We start from the raw sequence: 18,146 nt of genomic DNA, 5'->3' as shown, positions 1-18,146 counted from the left end.
TAGAGAATTTTCACTAGAGCTCTCTGTATTCTGGTGCATTTAATGGTATCCTGTTAACCACTGCCAAGTACATGAAACAGTTTTTAATTAGCTCATATATTCATCTCTTAGAACATTCTCTCTTGGTAGCAACCTCCAACATGTGTGAAACAAACTTTCTTAAATCCTTATTTTGTTAACACTTATTGGTAAGTTTTCTATTACAAAACTCCATTAAGACAAATGTACCAGTTTGTTTGAAATGTGCTATAAAGAAGTGGTATCTACCTCTGGTCCTTATACCTCATTAGAACGAGACACATTGTACCTGATTGTTTTAGGAACGAACAATAAGAAAGCGAAAGCCTATGGATTTCTGAAACATACAGAATGTACGCCATTTTAGCTGGACCGTGAACTCCATAGCTACCAAAAACACGTGCACACTTTGCTCTTGGCCTTGACTGGGTGCCTGCTTCTGATCTAAATGGAGTGATGCCTCTCTTATTGCATATGCATTTGTTTCTCACATAAGTCTCACTAGCAAACACTCCTCTGATCTACAGAGAATGCCACATAGGGAGAAGAACCTCCTCAGGAGGAAGCTTTAACCCTCTCTCCTCACGTGATGACCCCACGAAGCCAGCTCTGAGGTTTCATTCACACAACATCAAAGGTACAGTATTCAGAAACAGCCAGATGTTGACCCAAGGTGTTTGCTTCATCTAGAAGTCTCAGGATGTGACACTCAGACTAAAGATGCAAAGACAACATGCACACCACACCGTCACTATGACAACCATGGAACAATTGACCCCACAGGAGCAACCGCTCTACTCCAGATTAGCCCTTGTTTTTCACCTAAACGGAGCCTATGGAATTTGAGTCACATGGTCTTAGGGGAAAAAAAAAGTCTCAGGATACAATTGCAAACTTTTAGTGTTTGACTAAGTAACAGATCAACAAGATCAACTTGGAGAGTGTTGGTTGAGGAGTTTGCTCATGAAGACTTCAGCCTCTTCAAACACTGAACAAATCCCATAATGTACTAAGATTCTTAAATTCTTAATGCATAAGCTCAATAAAGACAAGCAAACTAAATTATGTGGTAATCTAATTATAGTGATATACTATTTGAAGTTTAACTGATTGAGTCATTGCCTCATAGTGTATATATCATCAGTATTTATACATTCTTGCAGTCCACACATAGCAAAGACCAATGAACTAGGCTCTGCCAAGTGGTGGGATGGTTATGTGCAAAACAGACACAGAAGTAGCCTACTTGAAGCTTCCATTCCAAACTGAGGAAAGGCGAGACACAAACATCTAAGTGAATGTTATAATTTGTCAGTTAACTAATGTATGCTGAGCTTTAAAAAGAGTATTTGTGTTTGTAGTACCGAAGACAAGTGAGGGTGTGTAATTTAATTACATCCAGTAGTCAAAAAAAATGACTTGAAAAGAAGTCAAGAATGAACCTGAACTATGTAAGGTTTATTTGATAGGATTTTATTGAAAAAGTTTAAAAGGCTGTCTCTAAGCATTAAAGTTCTATTCCACCTGAGATGGAAACAGTGAAAGCTTTTTAATGAAGAAGGAAATGTTGCTGTAAAATTATAAAAAATAAAATGCTGTCTTTTACCCCCCACTAGGTCCAGCACTGTAGTGCCCCAAGGTATCAGGTAGATACCTTCATCTCAGTCAGCAAAGCGTCTCACCCACTCTGCTCCATCCCATATCACACTGCTGATGGCTTCTCTCTGAGCCTGGCAACAATCTCTCTACCCATCTAGTTCCCAAGGCAGGTTGCCACCATACCAGACACACACATCCCAACTCTGTGGCGGCCCAGTGTCTCCAGCCACCACACACTCTCTTGAACTTAAATCTCCACATGAAAGAACACACAACACAATAACCTCTGATCCAATTGGTAAGATATAATTGCCCACCTAGACATACAAAGCCCTTTACACATCCATCCCTTAAGGACATTCATAACAACCTGTAAATGTGCAGAGAGGAATCTTAACATCTGCCTCCATGTTCTCTTGGCTGCTCCTTTCCTGCTCTCCTCCTCTCTCTAAAATTTTTCTCCCGCCCGTCCTTCCTTCTTGACAGGATGACAGGCCTCGTTCTATCTTCTACCTGCCTTCACCTGTGTGACATCATCCTACAAGGAAGCTTTCTCTCTCTCTCTCTCTCTCTCTCTCTCTCTCTCTCTCTCTCTCTGTGTGTGTGTGTGTGTGTGTGTGTGTGTGTGTGTGTGAGAGCATGCATGAATGTGTAAATGTGCACACCAGAAGTTGATGTCTATATCATTTTGTGTTGGTTTCTTGTTTGCGACAAGGACATTTTACTGAGTGCAGAGCTCACTAATTTGGTAAGACTAGCAGGGTAGCTATTCCCAGGTAGCTCCTATCTCTACCTTATTAGGACTGGAATTACAGGACTGTGCTGTGTGCAAGCCTGAATTTTGCAAGGTACTGAGACTTAAACTCATGCTTATTACTGACTGAGCCCCTACCTTTATATTTAAAATATCTATAAAGTACTATTATATAAAACATAAATTAAAAGTACTATCCTTAAAAGTTCATAGAAAGCTCATACATACAAATATGAACACATATATCACATGTGTTCACACATGTACATATGTCCATGTATATATACAGGATGTACATACATGAACACACAACCATTATTTATATATGCAATAATTCACTTGTAAAAATATATACATGCACAAATTCATGTATATGTCTACCTGCATACATACACAGGCATATATCTCCATGTGCGCACACACACACAAACACGCACGCACATACACACACAAACATGCACGTAGACGCTCACGCAAGCATACATGTGTGCTTAAACAGAGATGTACACATGTAAGCAAGTATTCAAAACATACACATATGTATACCTAGTCATGTACATGCATATCCATTTTCAATATATAAAGAATAATAGGTCACAATTTGAAGTGTTCTAGTAAATATTAAATAAGAATATGATTTTGGATGTCAAGATAAACTAAAATATATGTAGACTGCCTAGCCCAGTATAAACAATAGTTAATCTGAATGTTTTTCTAACACTGACTTCTGGCTCATTGTTTGTGTCTAGTATGGGCTGAGTACAAGTGTACTATGATTCCTCTTTGGCAGATGAGTGTGCTAGCTAGTTTTATGTCAACTTGACACATACTAGAGTCCTTTGGACTTAATTGAGAAAATGCCCCCAGCAGATTTGCCTGTGATCAAACCTTTGTTGCATTTTCTTGACTGATGATTGATGTGAATACCCTTACCCCAAAGCAAAAGGTACCACCCCTGGGTGGGTGGTCCTGGGTGGTTTAAGAAAGTGGGCTGAGCAAGACACAAGGAGCAAAACAGTAAGCAGCACTCGGTCATGGCCTCTGTACCAGTTTCTACCTCAGGTTCCTGTCCAGACTTCCCTTAGAGATGGACTGTCATATAAAATTGTAAGGTGAAATAACCACTTTCTTCCCCAAGTTGCTTTTGGTCCTGGTCTTTATCACAACGGTACAAAAGTAACTAAGACGTTGGGTAAGCAGGGCCAGTGACACAGTTAGCCAGAGGCTGAATTTGAATTGGGGGGCGGGGCGTCCAGATTCCCTGTTCACACCAATACCTCAGTCATCCTCCTGCACCACATACGGACCCAAAGAGGCCAGTGCTTTCCTCTCAGCCAGTGTGCAAGATTTGCTTGTTTTGCCTTATTTACTGGGTGGTTGTGCCCCTGACTGTGCACGCGCGTTTGGCAGCGCGTGCAACAATCTTTGCGCTGCCAGCTTAGCCTCTGGGGCATTGCTGACACATCTCAGAACCAATAAACAGTATCAGATACTGAGTTAACCCAGGGGAAAGATTACATGCAATCGTTTGATACACCATCTTCAGCTACACAGCCACAAGTCCACGAGTTCAAATACAATTCACATGCACACTCTCTAGTATACACACACATACATACAACACACATACATACGCATTCGTACACATTTTACACTTATATACACATATGTTCTTTTATGTATGCCTCTACTAATATAACCACTCACACTTTTATGGGTAAAATACTCACACATGCACACATGCGCTAATACAAAGAGAAATGATATAGCTGAAAAACAGTTACAACTGTCTCACAATTTCTTTAAATTACCAGATAGCGAACGTCACCAAAGAACAAAATTTGAAGGATCGCTGATATCAGACTACTTAATAAAACATGCTTGAGAGGATAAATGAGCGGCTTGAGCCTGAACGTCAACTCACAGTCCCAAACATAAACATTAGCTTTCAGGCGTGCACACAGACTTCAGGCGTCTTACCTCTTCATACTTTTATTTGTTTCCGGGTTCACGTTAATCAGTCCACCGAGGTCTTGTTTTCTTTGGAAAAGAAAACAAGTTCTAATCAACGTCATGGAAATAAAACACCAATCAAGTGACTAGTAGCTCAGATATTACGGAGTGATCAATGTAGAAGTTCTCTACCACAGGGTGAACATTTAAAGTTCTAAGTGTAAAGGACAGTTCTCATATCTCACGCCGAAGCTATGTACGGCTGTTATATGCTAACAGCACACACACATGTAGTGTCTGTTCTGTTCCCTGAATGTGAGTAGTCGTGAGACTTCTCACTAAATAAAACCAGCCCTGTCTTCAGGTCCATCCAGTTAGATGGCTTCTAATGGGCCACAGTGATGTCAGGTGAGTTAGATGAAGTTTTCCACTAGGAACAGACTGAATGCAAATTGCTACCGAACAAATTGGTACGATCTCTGTTTAGTTTGTTTGTTTTACTAATGAGAAAATATTGATAACACATAATAATTTAACAATATTGGAAATACTAAAAAAGCATGCATGCCCTTATATAAACATCTTGATCATGCTCACATTCTAACCTTTTAAATATCTTCTGCCTCCGAGTAGGAACATAGTAACTCACTTAGTGGATCTATTGCTGTCCCATTAAAACCCAGGGGAGCTATGCTCAAAGCAGGCAGTTGGGGGTGGGGTGGGGTTAGTAGAAGTAGAGATTGGGTAAGATGGCTGCATCATAGCCCAGGACAGGTGAAGCAGAAGTGGATCCTTATTCCCTTCCAGGCACTGGCCCAGCCTCTCCCTGCATGGACAGCTAAAACCACCATCTGTCCTCAGAAGAGATTACTTAGGGAGCCCTAGCCACAGTTGGCTTGGCTTTCTCTGTCATCCTGGAAATGTACTTCAGAAACTATGTCAAGGCTGCATTCTTTAGATAAATTATTTCTCATCAATCCTTCAAAAGAAATCAATACCTCAAATCAGACAGAAGAGTAACTCAGTATTAGACACTGAGATAATTAATTTAAAATAAATAATGTATGGGAGATAATCATGAGTGGCCGTATCTCCCACCTTCATTCACTAATTCCATACTTTAAAATGTGGTTGTAAAACTAAAAAGTCAAATGCTTTGCCTTCTGGTTAGTATGTAGAAATCAGAATTGGAGACATTAGTGAGACATACCCAGTGGCACTTTCATGTCCTTTGGGGCTGATCTTCATGACACTATCAAGGTCTTTACCTCTATGAAAAGAACGTTTGGATTAGTTTCATGACATTGCCATAGACTATATCATCCATTCTATATTTTTAATGATTAGCTCATTAAACCTTTATTAAATTATTATTTCCTTGGGGAAAAGTATTATTCTGATATAAATTTTATTTTAGTATAAGATTGACTAAGTGATATAGTTAAAGTAAACCTCCAAGATTTTGTTGTGCTATGTATAAATATGTCTAGATACAATCACAATACATTCTTCAAACTGACTAACAGGGCTGCAGAAGTGAGACATTGTAAAACAGAAGACTGGTTCGAAGCTGTGACTCCCTCCACATCACTGAGGTCACCAGTTAGTCAGCAGAAGAGCCTGAGACTCAGAGACATCAGTGATAGACATTCTCACCTTCTGCTGCTTCTCTCTGCCATGGCATTTGTTCTGATAATCGATCTCTGATCTTGGCTTCTTTAGGAGAAAAAAAAGTCATCAAAATTTATGTCGACACCAAAGAGATAGTGTCTTTCACATGGGAACACTCACACACATATGAATTCACACAGACTGCGGCTGAGTGCTCAGAGCCAACCCATTGGGGTCCCAGCACAGAGGGGGAAGTGAATAACTATACCCCATCTCTAAACAAGAAGCTACCTCTGATCTACAACTGCTTGCAAAGGGGAAAATTAGTTTTCTCCAACAGAGTGTCACTGGGTATATAAACCATACTTAAGGGTGGGCTCCATGCGCAGCGGCAAACGGCCAACACAAAATGAACTCCATGTTTTTGTAGAATTTTTTGTTTTTGTTTATGTCTTATATTGAGCGTTTTTTAAATCTTATTGGTCGTTTACTTGTATATTATAGTTTTTGATTTTGTATTTTCATAGGGTACGTGCATGTGTGTGTGTGTTTTCTTGTGCTTTTTGGTCATTATTTTTGGTCATTATTTTCCTTTTATTAAATTTTACCTATTAGTTTTGAAACGAAGAAAGAGAAAGAAAGTAAGAAAGAAGTTAAAAAACAAAGAAATGAAAAAGAAAAAGGAAAGGTATTTAGGAGGTGTGTGTGTGGGGGAAATCTGTGAAGAAAAGGGAGAGAGGAAACGGTGATCAGAACCTATTACAGGGATTTTCAATTTAAAAACTCGCTTCCATTAAATTCCGTGCAATACCTGCAGTGTCCTCTGAAAACCATTGTGTGGGTTTGTTTTCTGTCAACCTGACACAGGCTACGTTCACCTTCGAGGGGGAGCCTCAACTGAGAAAATGCCTCTAGACTGCAGGCAAGCCTGTTGACCCTTTTCCTAATTAGGGATTCATGCAGGAGGCCCCAGGCCACTATGGGTGGTGCCATCCCTAGGCTGCTGGTCCTAGGTTCTATAGAAAGCAGGCTGAGCAAGCCAGTGAGTAGCTGCATCACCTCCTGACCTCAAGGCTCTTCCTTTGTTTGAGTTCCTGCCCTGACTTCCTTGGATGGTGAATCTTGCAGAGGAAGTGTATGTTGAATAAACCCGTTCTTTAGTCCCTCCGGTGCCTTAGCTATGAATAAACCTAATTGTGTAAGTGAGAATATGCCTGGATGTGGTGTTGGATATTTTTAGAAACAACCAACCAGAACTGGCATAAACTTGGATTAGCTTCGCTTGTTCATGCGATGTGTCTATGTGTGTATGTCATGCGTACATGTGGGTGTATGTGCACAAGTGTGTGCACGTGAACCCCAGAGAACAGCATGAAGTTTCTGACTTTATTGCTCTCCAGCTTACATTTTGGGACAGGGTTTCTCAGTGAACCTGGAGGTCACAGATTCAGTTATAGTGGCTGGTCAGCAAACTCCTGACATCCCCACACACCTCCCCTCCTGTCTCCCTCTCCCAAAGTACTAGGGTTTCAGGTTCCACACTGACCAGGTTTTTGCATGGGTGCAGAGGATCTAAACTTACATCCTACTGTTGGAGTAGGCATGTACACTGTAGGCATGCTTACAAAACAGGTGTGTTAGTCACTGAGCCATCTATCTCCCTACCCCATTTTCTAGCTTTATAACTTCATTAATTTCCACAGTGGTACTTGATTTAAACATGTTTACATCCTGTCTCTCATTTTTCAATTTTTCCCTTACATTTCTTGATTCAAGTTAAAAGTTGAGACATGTACTAGTTATTTAATAGAAAGATTTGGTGGTAGAGGAGTATGGCCATTCTTTAGAGATAGCCTGGATTGTGTCCCCTTGACCCACTATCTCTGATGCATCTAAAGAGTTCATCTGTGGCAGAAAACAAGAATAAAACTGAGTTCTGATGAGGCGTGAGAGGCTAGAGAAAGACTCCCACTAATGAAGTTGTGCACTTACCCTCTCTCGGTGTCAGCCCTTTGGTTGATTTTCTTAAAGCTCCCGAAGGCTTGATTTCTTTACAGCATTGGGATTGAGGGGGGAAAAATGTTTGAGAGAAATTCAGTGGCATGACCAGAATCTCTTCGGAGAACTGCAGATTTCTCCCAGCAGGAAGGAGATACAATCAGGGACTAAAGCATTGGAAATTCTTAGAAATGCCTAATCCAAGTGGCAACATGTTGATATCAAGGTATCAAGCACTTCTCAGCTACAACTCAATCAATTCAAAAGCAAATTTAAAAGCAAAAGAAAGGCCTCAGCCTTTTCTTTCTAGGGGATAGATTAGATGGAGGATAAGTTCAATTTGATGATGAAGATTTTTGTCCTATTTAAGCATAAAAACTCATTGATGCTAGGTAGAAACCAATTATTGATCAACACTTTAAATGGAAATATTTTGAGGACTTGAAGGAGTTGTTTCCTATTAAAGTCTCCAAAGTGTCCTTAAATGGTCTAACCCCGCCTTGGAGAGTGGAAATAACCATGCACTGACTGCAATACTTTATGTGAACTGATCACATAGAATGGGTCTTTCATGTACCAGAAGCAAGAGGTTGGTGGTTGGCCATACCTGTAATTCAAGCACCTGAAAGGATGAGGCAGGAGGATCATGTGTTTGAGGAGGATCATGTGACTAACTGGGGCTAAATGTCAAGCCCCTCGTGTAGAACAAAGAATTGAAAGCTAATCTAAGACTACACAGCCAACCAAGTGCTGTACATCGGCCTTTTCATCTCTGATTGGTTTCAGTGTGATAAAATGATTGGCATATTAAGAACGTTCATGGGGCTGGAGATTTAGCTCAGTGGTAGAGCACTTGCCTAGGAAGTGCAAGGCCCTGGGTTCGGTCCCCAGCTCCGAAAAAAAGAACCAAAAAAAAAAAAAAAGAGAGAGAGAGAGAGAGAGAGAGAACGTTCACTATATCAGAGGGAAGAAGGGAATAAGGACAAGAAATGAGGACACTCTCTGTGATGGTTTGTACATGCTTAGCCCAGGGAATGGCGTGATTAGAAGGTGTGGCCCTGTTGGAGTAGGCGTGTCACTGTGGGCATGGGCTATAGGACTCTTATCCTGGCTGTTTGGAAGCTAGTCTTCTGCTAGCAGTCTTCAGATGGAGATGTAGAACTCTCAGCTCCTCCTGTGTCGTGCCTGCCTGGAGGCTGCCGTGTTCCCATCCTGATGATAATGGACTGAACCTCTGAACCTGTAAGCCAGCCCCAATTAAATGTTGTCCTTTATAAGACTTGCCTTGGTCATGGTGCCTGTTCACAGCAGTAAAACCCTAACCAAGACACTCTCCCTCCTATACCTACAAGGTCACTTCCTCCTATATCATTCAGGTGTCATTGTGTGACTTTACAAGTCACCGCTCTCCCTCCTTCACAGTCGACACCATGACAGGTAAGACTCACCCTAGTGTTTGTCTTTTCTACCATTCACTTGGAGCTCTCAAAGCTCCTCGTCTGGAGTCTCACTTTCTCCTCTAAAACACAAATGGACACCGTAGAACTGCTGACTGCATTCCACCCATGTTCTCCATTTGGAGGAAGTCACCTATAATGAACCTGCATGCCTGCGTTCCTCCCACTGAGAACACTTCCAATCATTCTGACTCTGCTGTGTGTTCTAGATCAGAAAGCTAGACATGACAGGGTTGACTTGGAAAACTGGGGTAGCATTCCATGCACTCACTGGCACAGACAAATGGTTTTTAAAAATAAATGTGACATCAGAGATAATTGTCATCTTAGAAAAGAAAGTATAATACACATACAAAGTAAGTGGAGTCTGGGGATAAATGGTAGAAGTCTCGTAAATCCTTAACCTTTATCTTTCTTCACTGCTCAGAAATTTTATTTAATGAGACTGCTTGGAATTTGATTTCTTTCGATATTAAGAAATTATCAATAATGAAGAGCTGATTTTCTCATTTGTCATTATCAGTCTAAAATCGTAAATTTGTCTCTTAAAAGCTAGCTTAGTTATTTACTATCAAATTAACCTACTACAAAAATTTTCAACATTCCATAGGAACAACAATACCAACCCACCAGAGCTCCCAGGGACTAAACCACCATCCAAAGTCTACATGGACAGACCCATAGCTCCAGCTGCATATGTAGCAGAGGATGGCCTTGTTGGGCACCAATGGGAGGAGAAGCCCTTGGTCCTGCCAAGGTTGCACACCACAATGCAGGGGAATGTCAGGGCAGGGAGGCGGGAAGGGGTGGGTGGTTGAGTAGGGGAACACCCTCATAGAAGAAGGGGGAGGGAGGAGGGGATAGGGGGTTTATGGATGGGAAATTGGAAAAGGGGATAATACTTGAAATGTAAATAAAAAATATCCAATTTTTAAAAAGATGCCTATGCAAAGATAAACATATGAAATGTGACCAAGATTCCAAGAAGTGTCTTCTGTCATCCAAGGATGACAGTGGCCCATGGTTCCATTCTCAGAAACAAAGTACCTTGTGGCCAATATACTTAGTCCGTACACTTCCTATGTAACTAGGTTGGGTCTCTTTCATTTCTATCTGTGAAGGTGTGTATGGAGGCCACCTACCTCACACACTTCTCCTTATGGCATGAGGAAACAAGTTCCCAGAGGTTAAGCCAGTTGACTAGGTCACTGACATCATGATGGTGGCAGAGCCAATATTGAGGTACCAGTCTTCCCTGACCCTTACCCAGAGCTTGGCTCCGACCCTGGTGGAGAAAGGGGCTTCCTGATTAACAACAGAGGGAGTCAAACGATTCTAAGTGGCCTGACTTGACGGAATCTTACCCTTTGCCATCTCTGTCCATCTGAGTGTTCATATAGATTAGACTTTCAAGACTCTGGGCTCTGGAGACAAAAAGAATTGCAATAAAACTGTGAGGATTGTGGGGTATCATGAAAGGTCACCTACAATAAACATTTTCCATGAATCGCTCATTTTCTCTCATTGAATGGAAGAGCAGAGATCATTCCCTGCAATTATGTCTGAACTAAGTATGCAGTGCCAGGAGAGCTCGCCCATCTGCTAGTGTGCTGGCCTGCCAGAGGCTGCGGCTCCCTTCCCACCCCCGTCACCATCTGAAGGATCAAGGCAGGAAGTCTGGGACACAGGCTGTCCAGCACAACAGGGCCTCTTACCTTTTGTCTAACTGCTGTGCCTTCAGGTTTGCTCGGAAGAGGCCATCGAGACCTTGGTTTCTTTAAATATATGGATTTAAAAACCCTCATCAGTAACAATGACAGACATTTAACTATAAAAAACATATACCAGTTTACATGTAAAATAGAAGCTGCCCAGGAAAGATGAGCTTCTGGAAATTACTTTATTCCACACGAGCATTTTCCTGAATTCCAATTTAAATTACAGTAAGCCTGAGAGAAAATGCAACCAAAGGGGCGAGATGAGGAGGTGCAGGCCAGGATAAGTCTGCAGATACGCTGTTCAGACACATGAAATGTTTTCCTTTTTTCATTTCATTTTGTATTCTTTTTACACAATTTTGGTTTTGTATGTCTTTGTGTGTCAGAGCGCTCTGTCTGCCGGCATGTCTGTGTATCATGCGCACCCCTTGATTGCTGAAAATGTCAGAAGCCATGATGTGGGTGCTAGGAACCAAACCCAGGTCTGTTGAAGGAACAGCAAGTGCTCTTAACCACGGAGCCATTTCCACACTTCCTGTCTTCTTTCTTTATATTATTGGAATTAAAATACAATCACATATCATTTTCCTTTTACTCTCTGCAATCCCTCCCAGGTTCATGTCCTCCCACCCCTCTCTTGGATTCATGGCCTTTTTCTCAGATTCACCTTTTTTTGTCTCTTTCACTGCTGACATATATCTCAACATGAACGTGAGCTGGTATTTATAGAGCTATCTGTGATGCAGGATCATGATGTTTCAGGATCTCCTGAAAATGCCCCGCAACACTGGCTTCACCTCCCCGTGTGGCTCGTCGATCAATGTTGTGATGCCGTTGACCAGACATTTTCTGTTGTTCCCCTGGTTGCTCCACAGCTTATGCTCTCTGAGGTCGCCATATCCGTTCGCTCCCACCTGCCTCTATGACTCGAGGTAAAGGTGAGGAGCCTGAAGAGCAGCAAATCTAGGTGACTTGCTGTTTCCAAAGCAGCATATGAGGACCTTGTTTCATAGCCTTAGAGGAAGGAAACCAGTGGGCACATCCTCTCTGGTATCTGCTGACCCTTTCTATCTCTGTCACTCATTTGTTTCTCCTAGACTATTTGGTTTTGCAATTGCAAGTGATTCAAAATGGGAGATGATAATAATAACAAAGAGGTTAGTGGGTTTTTAAGTGGCTAAAAAAGTATTCATCAATCAAGTCAAAGTGTATATGTGTATGTGTGCATGCGTGTGTGTGTGTGTGTGTGTGTGTGTGTGTTAAGATACCAGAAATGTGGTATCTGTATAAACACACAACTACCTTAAATTTCATGGAATATGAAAATCAAAGATACTTAGTTATTAGTACTTCAAGACTTTCATAACTTCAGTTATTTATCTGCAAACCTTTTATCCAAGATTGGCGAGATACTAATGACTAATCAGATAAGTCCGTCCTCCTACCCTAAAACCAGAACATTGTTTTTAATTCTAAAAGATGATGCAAGAAGTCACAATGCTCAATTTAACAATAAAAAACGAGCAGCAGACCTTTATAAACCTCACCTGTTCAAGCTTTTGTTCATTCTGATGAGATTATCCAGTTCTTCACTTTGGGAAGGGAAGACAGAATCTAACATTAGTCGGAAAGCATTCTCAGATTCACCTTAAAATAACTGCGAGTACTCAGAAATAGAATGCATGCCTCCACATTAATTATCTGTGGAACTCTACTCATCCTTCAAGGCGTTGCTGACACCAGGCGGCCAAGACACCTTTCCTGACTGTCAGCTGAAGCCTCCCCTACGGTAGGACCTCTTGCAGTACGTGGGCTTCGTGTCTGCTCTGTGGGACTCTCCTACACAGTATATTAAATGATAGCAACTGTCTGCTTGCTGGCTGTTAAGCTTCCTTCCCACACACATTACTTAAAATTCTACAATGCATCCTGCCCATCTTTAACACATTGCCCTTAGGTAGCTGTTAATACTCACTTTTAACTGAATCAACAAGTACGGGTCCGCTGGCTAATTATAGATCCTATTCTCACACAACGAAGCTGCCCAGAAAGTAACTGTTCCTCCACTCTACTACAAGTTCATAGTAGGTCAAGTAAACTTGCAAGCCTGCTTCCATATTTGAGAACTGCAAAGCCCCTTTCTGGCAGCCTTCTCTGGAGCGACCTATTTAAGTTAAGCTTATGGGTTAGTGAATTTCTCTTAAACCATGGACTCAGCTTTCCTCAGAGGGGTGCTCCCTGGGAGCGTCCTCTGTTGCTTCCTCCCATGTGCTCACCACAGCATGCCTTCTCCCAGGTGTTCTTTCCTCCTTCCCTTCCTCTCTGTCTTTCCCATACACTGGTTCCGTCCATGTATCTTGGTTCTCTCTTCTTGATGCTCTAAATCATATGTGTCTCCAGCTTTTTTCTTAACATCTTGTTGAGTTGAGTGTCCTGGTGTTGACTAGGACGCCAGTCTTTACACCCTCCAGCTTCTAAGGCTACGACATCTACCCTGCCACTTAAAGAGCTCCATGACTCATTGGCGACCTGAGTGAATTTCTGCAGCTCATGTTGACCCAATTGCCCCATAGGCAAAATAATAAGAATATTCATGCTCGTCATTGAAAAGAACCGATAAGTTAATAGACACTTCAGAGCATAATGCCTAAAATGTAAATCCTCACCTGGTCTTCACCATGATACCAAACAGCCTTGCCAATATCTTTCATGGAGCGCACGCTCTCTCTGTTTACCTTTTTCGATTGAATTTATTAATATCAAGGCACTGTCTCCACGTCAGAGAGATACAGTGGATGAGTCCGTTCTGTGCAGTGAAGATGCCAGGCAAACCACTATTGCCAGAAGCACTGTCTCTAGGACAGGCCTCTCAGAAACCCTGTGTGTTCAGATCATCTCCAATACATAGATGACTCATTTAAAGAAACATTATACATTTAATGATAGAACTGAAGGTTGAGAATAAACACTGAAATGTTCACAAAACAGTTCCTGGCCCCTACTGAAAAGGAAAAGGAATAATGTTCTACCATAATGGGGAAAAAAAAAAAAACCAACAGCCCAGTGTTCAAACATGCTGTGCTGTTGCTGTCTCTTGTTTAAAATGCTACCTGATATGCAGAGGCTGGTTAAAAATTTGTTTCCACCCCAGGGGAAAAAGCAATTGTAAGAATCCTGTACATTTTAATCCCAGACCTTAGTGACTGGCATGAGACACAATGATGAGATTTTTTTTCAGGACTCAAGTTCCCCGTTGTTTATCACAAGAAAATTAGCATAAAACACGAGAAAGATGCTCTGTGCTAAATTAAACACCGGGGAGATGGCGTTCTGAATAAAAAACCCGAGCTCTGAAAATGGCTGTAAATTGATAAAAAGCTTCAGATATTAAGTTTCACCATTTTCTTTGCAACAAATTAAGTGCCCTGAATCAGATAGCAATCCCACTCTATTCCACAAGGAGCAGCTGGGAGAAGGAGGCTCTTTCTTTCAATCTCCCTTTAGACAGCCTGGAAAACATTACTCTGGTCCACGAGAAAGCAGCAACTCTCTCTGATGTGTTTGTCTCAGTGAGCTCTGTGCCTATGGCTGGGGATCAGGAGCAGGAAAGCCAGCCAGCTTTCTGGGCTCCCTGTGTGGAGTGACTCACACAATGTCATTGCTCCTCATCGTCCTTCACATGGCTTTCCTTCAAGTATCCCAATCTCCAACTGAAAACTTGTTCCCCTGTCATTAAAAACAAACTACTACCCTGGGCATGGCTGAGCAAGCCAGTGACCCAGGTATTCAGAAAGTTAATACTAAAAAGGATCACAGCGTGAGTTCAAGTCACGACTGGGAAACTTAAAGAGGCTCTGTCTTGAAAACAAAATGGAAAAAGAAGCTGAGGAAACCTCCATGAAGGATCACTTTCTTGTCAAGTCTGAGGCCTAGGCTTAAGCCCCAGTTCTGAAGAGCGTACCTCGAAGTAAATTCATAGTGTCAGAAATACAGGATCTTACATGGGAGAAAAAAATCAAACTTGAACATGAAACATGAAGATCCTCTCTAGTCTCCTTCTAAGTCAAAGCCCTTATGACCTACACAGAAAACAGAGTCATTTCTTCATCTGGTCAAGTAATGGTATTTGTTGAGAGAGGGTCTCACTCTGTAGTCCAAGCTGGCCTTGTTTCTGAGCCTCTCAAGTGTTGGCAAGTATGTGCAGCTTGTCCAACCTCTTATTCTTTGTTTGCTTTGGTTTTTAGTGAGATGCACTCTAGTAAATTCTTAGAATTGCTTAATTACATTAAACAAGGAAAAACTTTCCAGGTTTGGGATTAAAACAATGAAATATCTGTACCCAGGATTTTGACATATTACCCCTTTGGACAAAGCTGTTTGTTAATTTATAGATGATCTCTGGTGACTAAGTCAAAGTATCTGCCCTGAAGATGACGATGACAGGGATGAGGGTGAGATTGAAGAGAAGATGGCATGTTTATACAGACAACAAAAGTGTGATTAGGCACTGGGCAGTAGAAATAGCTAGGCTCTGGTCACTGAGGCAGGAAGAGTGGTACTTCACTGGGTCATACAAGGAAGACCTCACAGGGCATGGTTTGTGACCTGGATCTTGAAAAATGGTAGATGGGTATGGTGGCACCAGGACTGGTAAAGACCTCTGTGCAGAAGGGATGGCAGACACAAGTGTATCTAGAAACCACTACTCAAAGACTACACACGGACAGACCCGTGGCTCCAGCTGCATATGTAGCAGAGGACGACCTTCTTGGGCACCAATGGGAGGAGAAGCCTTTGGTCCTACCAAGGCTGGAACCCCCAATGTAGGGGAATATCAGGACAGAAGGAGGTGGTTAGGGAGGGGAACACCCTTATAGAAGAAGGGAAGGAGGATAGGATAGGGGGCTTATGGCTGGGAAACCAGGAAAGGGAATAACATTTGAGATGTAAATAAAAAATATCCAATAAAAAATCCAATTAAAAAAAATAAATCATAGAAAGGAAAAGGTCTATGCTGGTGTCAAATATGGGATAAATATGTGGGTGGAGTTGGAAACGATTCTGGAACCAAATTGTTCTTGATCTAGGTTAGCAAACAGTCATATGTAACTATAGCATGTATTTACACGTGGGAGCCGTGGCTGGTATTTACAGGAAACTATGTGGCATCCAGCGGCATAAATGGGTCAATAGAACAGGAGACTAATGAAGTGTAAGTATAGGCATGCTAGTCTCTCATCCTGGACTCAGTGAGGCCTTGAATAGGCCCTTGTGTGCAGGAGACATTGTAGACTTTTAGGTTACACATACCTATGCGACATAGAGGGGAAAGGGATGGAGGAGCCATGAATGCGTTTAGAAGGTCAAGCCTGCAGGGGTGGAAGGAAAAGACGTAGAAAATAGCACATCTGTGAAGAAAGGTGAACATGGTCCCAGGACATTTGAAATGGAGTTGCTAAGGGCAAAAATCAGTGGATATCTAGGCTACCCATGAAAACACAGAACTGGAGGGATGGTTGAGATCTGAGGTCACAGGGATGAATAGACTCAGAGGAAGGTCAAGAAGGGCGTCAGTCCATGCCAGCACCACCCACTCAGCGTGGTACTTACAGAGAGACGCTGAGAGGTCTTTCTTCTTAGTGGTATACCAAACAGCACTGGATTTTGGCTCATATTTAGAAATTACAGAGGCACTGACTAGCTTTTAGACCACAAAGAAGACGGTGAAAAACTAGGCTGAGAGCTCTTGAAACCTCACCCCTTGTCAGTTTTCTGAAGTGCAGCTGCCACCCTGATGATGTCATCAAGATCCTCGGTCCTTCAGTGAACAGAAAGAGAAGCAGGTCAGTGGGCTGAAGCTTGACTGCTGGGCTAAACTTCCTAGAATTTAATAAGTTGACCCCATTGTCTCCATGCATGGTGAACACAGACACTAGCATCCTTCCTTACCCCTGAGGTCTCCATGCACACAGGCACTAGCACCCTTCTCTGCCACTGCCACATGCAGCACAATGTGAGAGGTGACAAGTTTTATAAAAATTTGTAAGGACAGGGGAGTCAGACTCCCTCCAAGTGTAAGGTATGTGTGTCATCTATGCCTCAACCCAGGACTCTTCTGAAAGTCAAAGGGATGACACAAGAGAAATTGGATTCTTTGGAATAGCTCTTTTTTTTCCACTGAAAATTGGCTTGTTATAGTGATGAAACTATAAAACTCTGAAATACCAATGTTATATTTTTTGGGCTTTTTTTAAAAGTAAAACAGTTTCTGGGCTGTAGAAATGGCTCAGCCATTAAAGGCTAGACAGTAATACCAGCAGCATTAGAACAGTTTCTTAAATTTTTTGGAGATCATAATATAATGACACCATCTCCCCTCTTCTTCCTTCCCCCCAAACCATACACACACACACACACACACACACACACACACACACACACACTTTTTCAGATTCATGACCTCTTTCATTAATTGTACATTAAGCACGAACGACTCAGTCTTTATAATGTCGCTTGCATGCATACCTTTAAGGCTGACTGTTTAGATAACCAATTAGAATGCTCTTCCCCATGGAAGACTAGTTCTACACTCAGCATTCCATACGTAGCCCTGACTGTCCTAAAAATCACGATGTTCAGCAGAATAGCCTCAAAATTGCAATAATCCTCTTGTTTCTGCCTCCTAAGGCCTGGGGTTACAGGCGTGTGCCACCATGCATGGCTTTTAAAAGTATTTCTAAAAGCTATTATTTTTCCTAAATGATGAAGGAGAAACACAAACATATCCGGAATGAATGCTAAACTAGGTAAGATGTACAAAACAGATGTGAATCAGGACCGTGGTGGGGAGAGCAGAGACTTAGGAAATGCTTCCTTCCCCGGATTAATCAGCTGGGTATGTGAACCTTTCCTGATGCTGCAGGAGAGGCTGAGCGTCTTCTACAGCTGGAACCGATAGAAAGCTTCTGAGTCATAAGCTCAGCTAAGCAAAATACCTCCCCTCACTCACTCTCACTCACACAGCGGTAGTGTCCTAGA

The 18,146-nt window shown here is 42.0% G+C and overlaps 1 protein-coding gene across 4 annotated transcripts in view; it reads right to left on the bottom strand.

Moving 5' to 3' along the window:
- Scel (sciellin) overlaps positions 1-18,146 on the bottom strand; it is a 116,606-nt gene that overhangs the window by 36,942 nt on the left and 61,518 nt on the right. For 3 of the 4 annotated variants that reach the window (XM_006252428.5, XM_039093531.2, XM_039093532.2), the window contains 8 exons: positions 16,867-16,926; positions 12,656-12,700; positions 11,106-11,165; positions 10,755-10,814; positions 7,928-7,984; positions 5,981-6,040; positions 5,535-5,594; positions 4,352-4,411 (listed from right to left, as the gene is read on the bottom strand). In XM_006252428.5, coding sequence (XP_006252490.1) covers positions 4,352-4,411; positions 5,535-5,594; positions 5,981-6,040; positions 7,928-7,984; positions 10,755-10,814; positions 11,106-11,165; positions 12,656-12,700; positions 16,867-16,926 — 462 coding nt within the window. The remainder of the gene's footprint in view (positions 1-4,351; positions 4,412-5,534; positions 5,595-5,980; positions 6,041-7,927; positions 7,985-10,754; positions 10,815-11,105; positions 11,166-12,655; positions 12,701-16,866; positions 16,927-18,146) is intronic. The other variant, NM_001108388.1, reaches the window with a different exon arrangement.

Source organism: Rattus norvegicus, chromosome 15 (genome assembly GCF_036323735.1).
Source record: "Rattus norvegicus strain BN/NHsdMcwi chromosome 15, GRCr8, whole genome shotgun sequence".
Lineage (NCBI taxonomy): Eukaryota > Metazoa > Chordata > Mammalia > Rodentia > Muridae > Rattus > Rattus norvegicus.
Note: the sequence above shows the minus strand (reverse complement) of the source record. Positions and strands in the feature narration are given on the sequence as shown.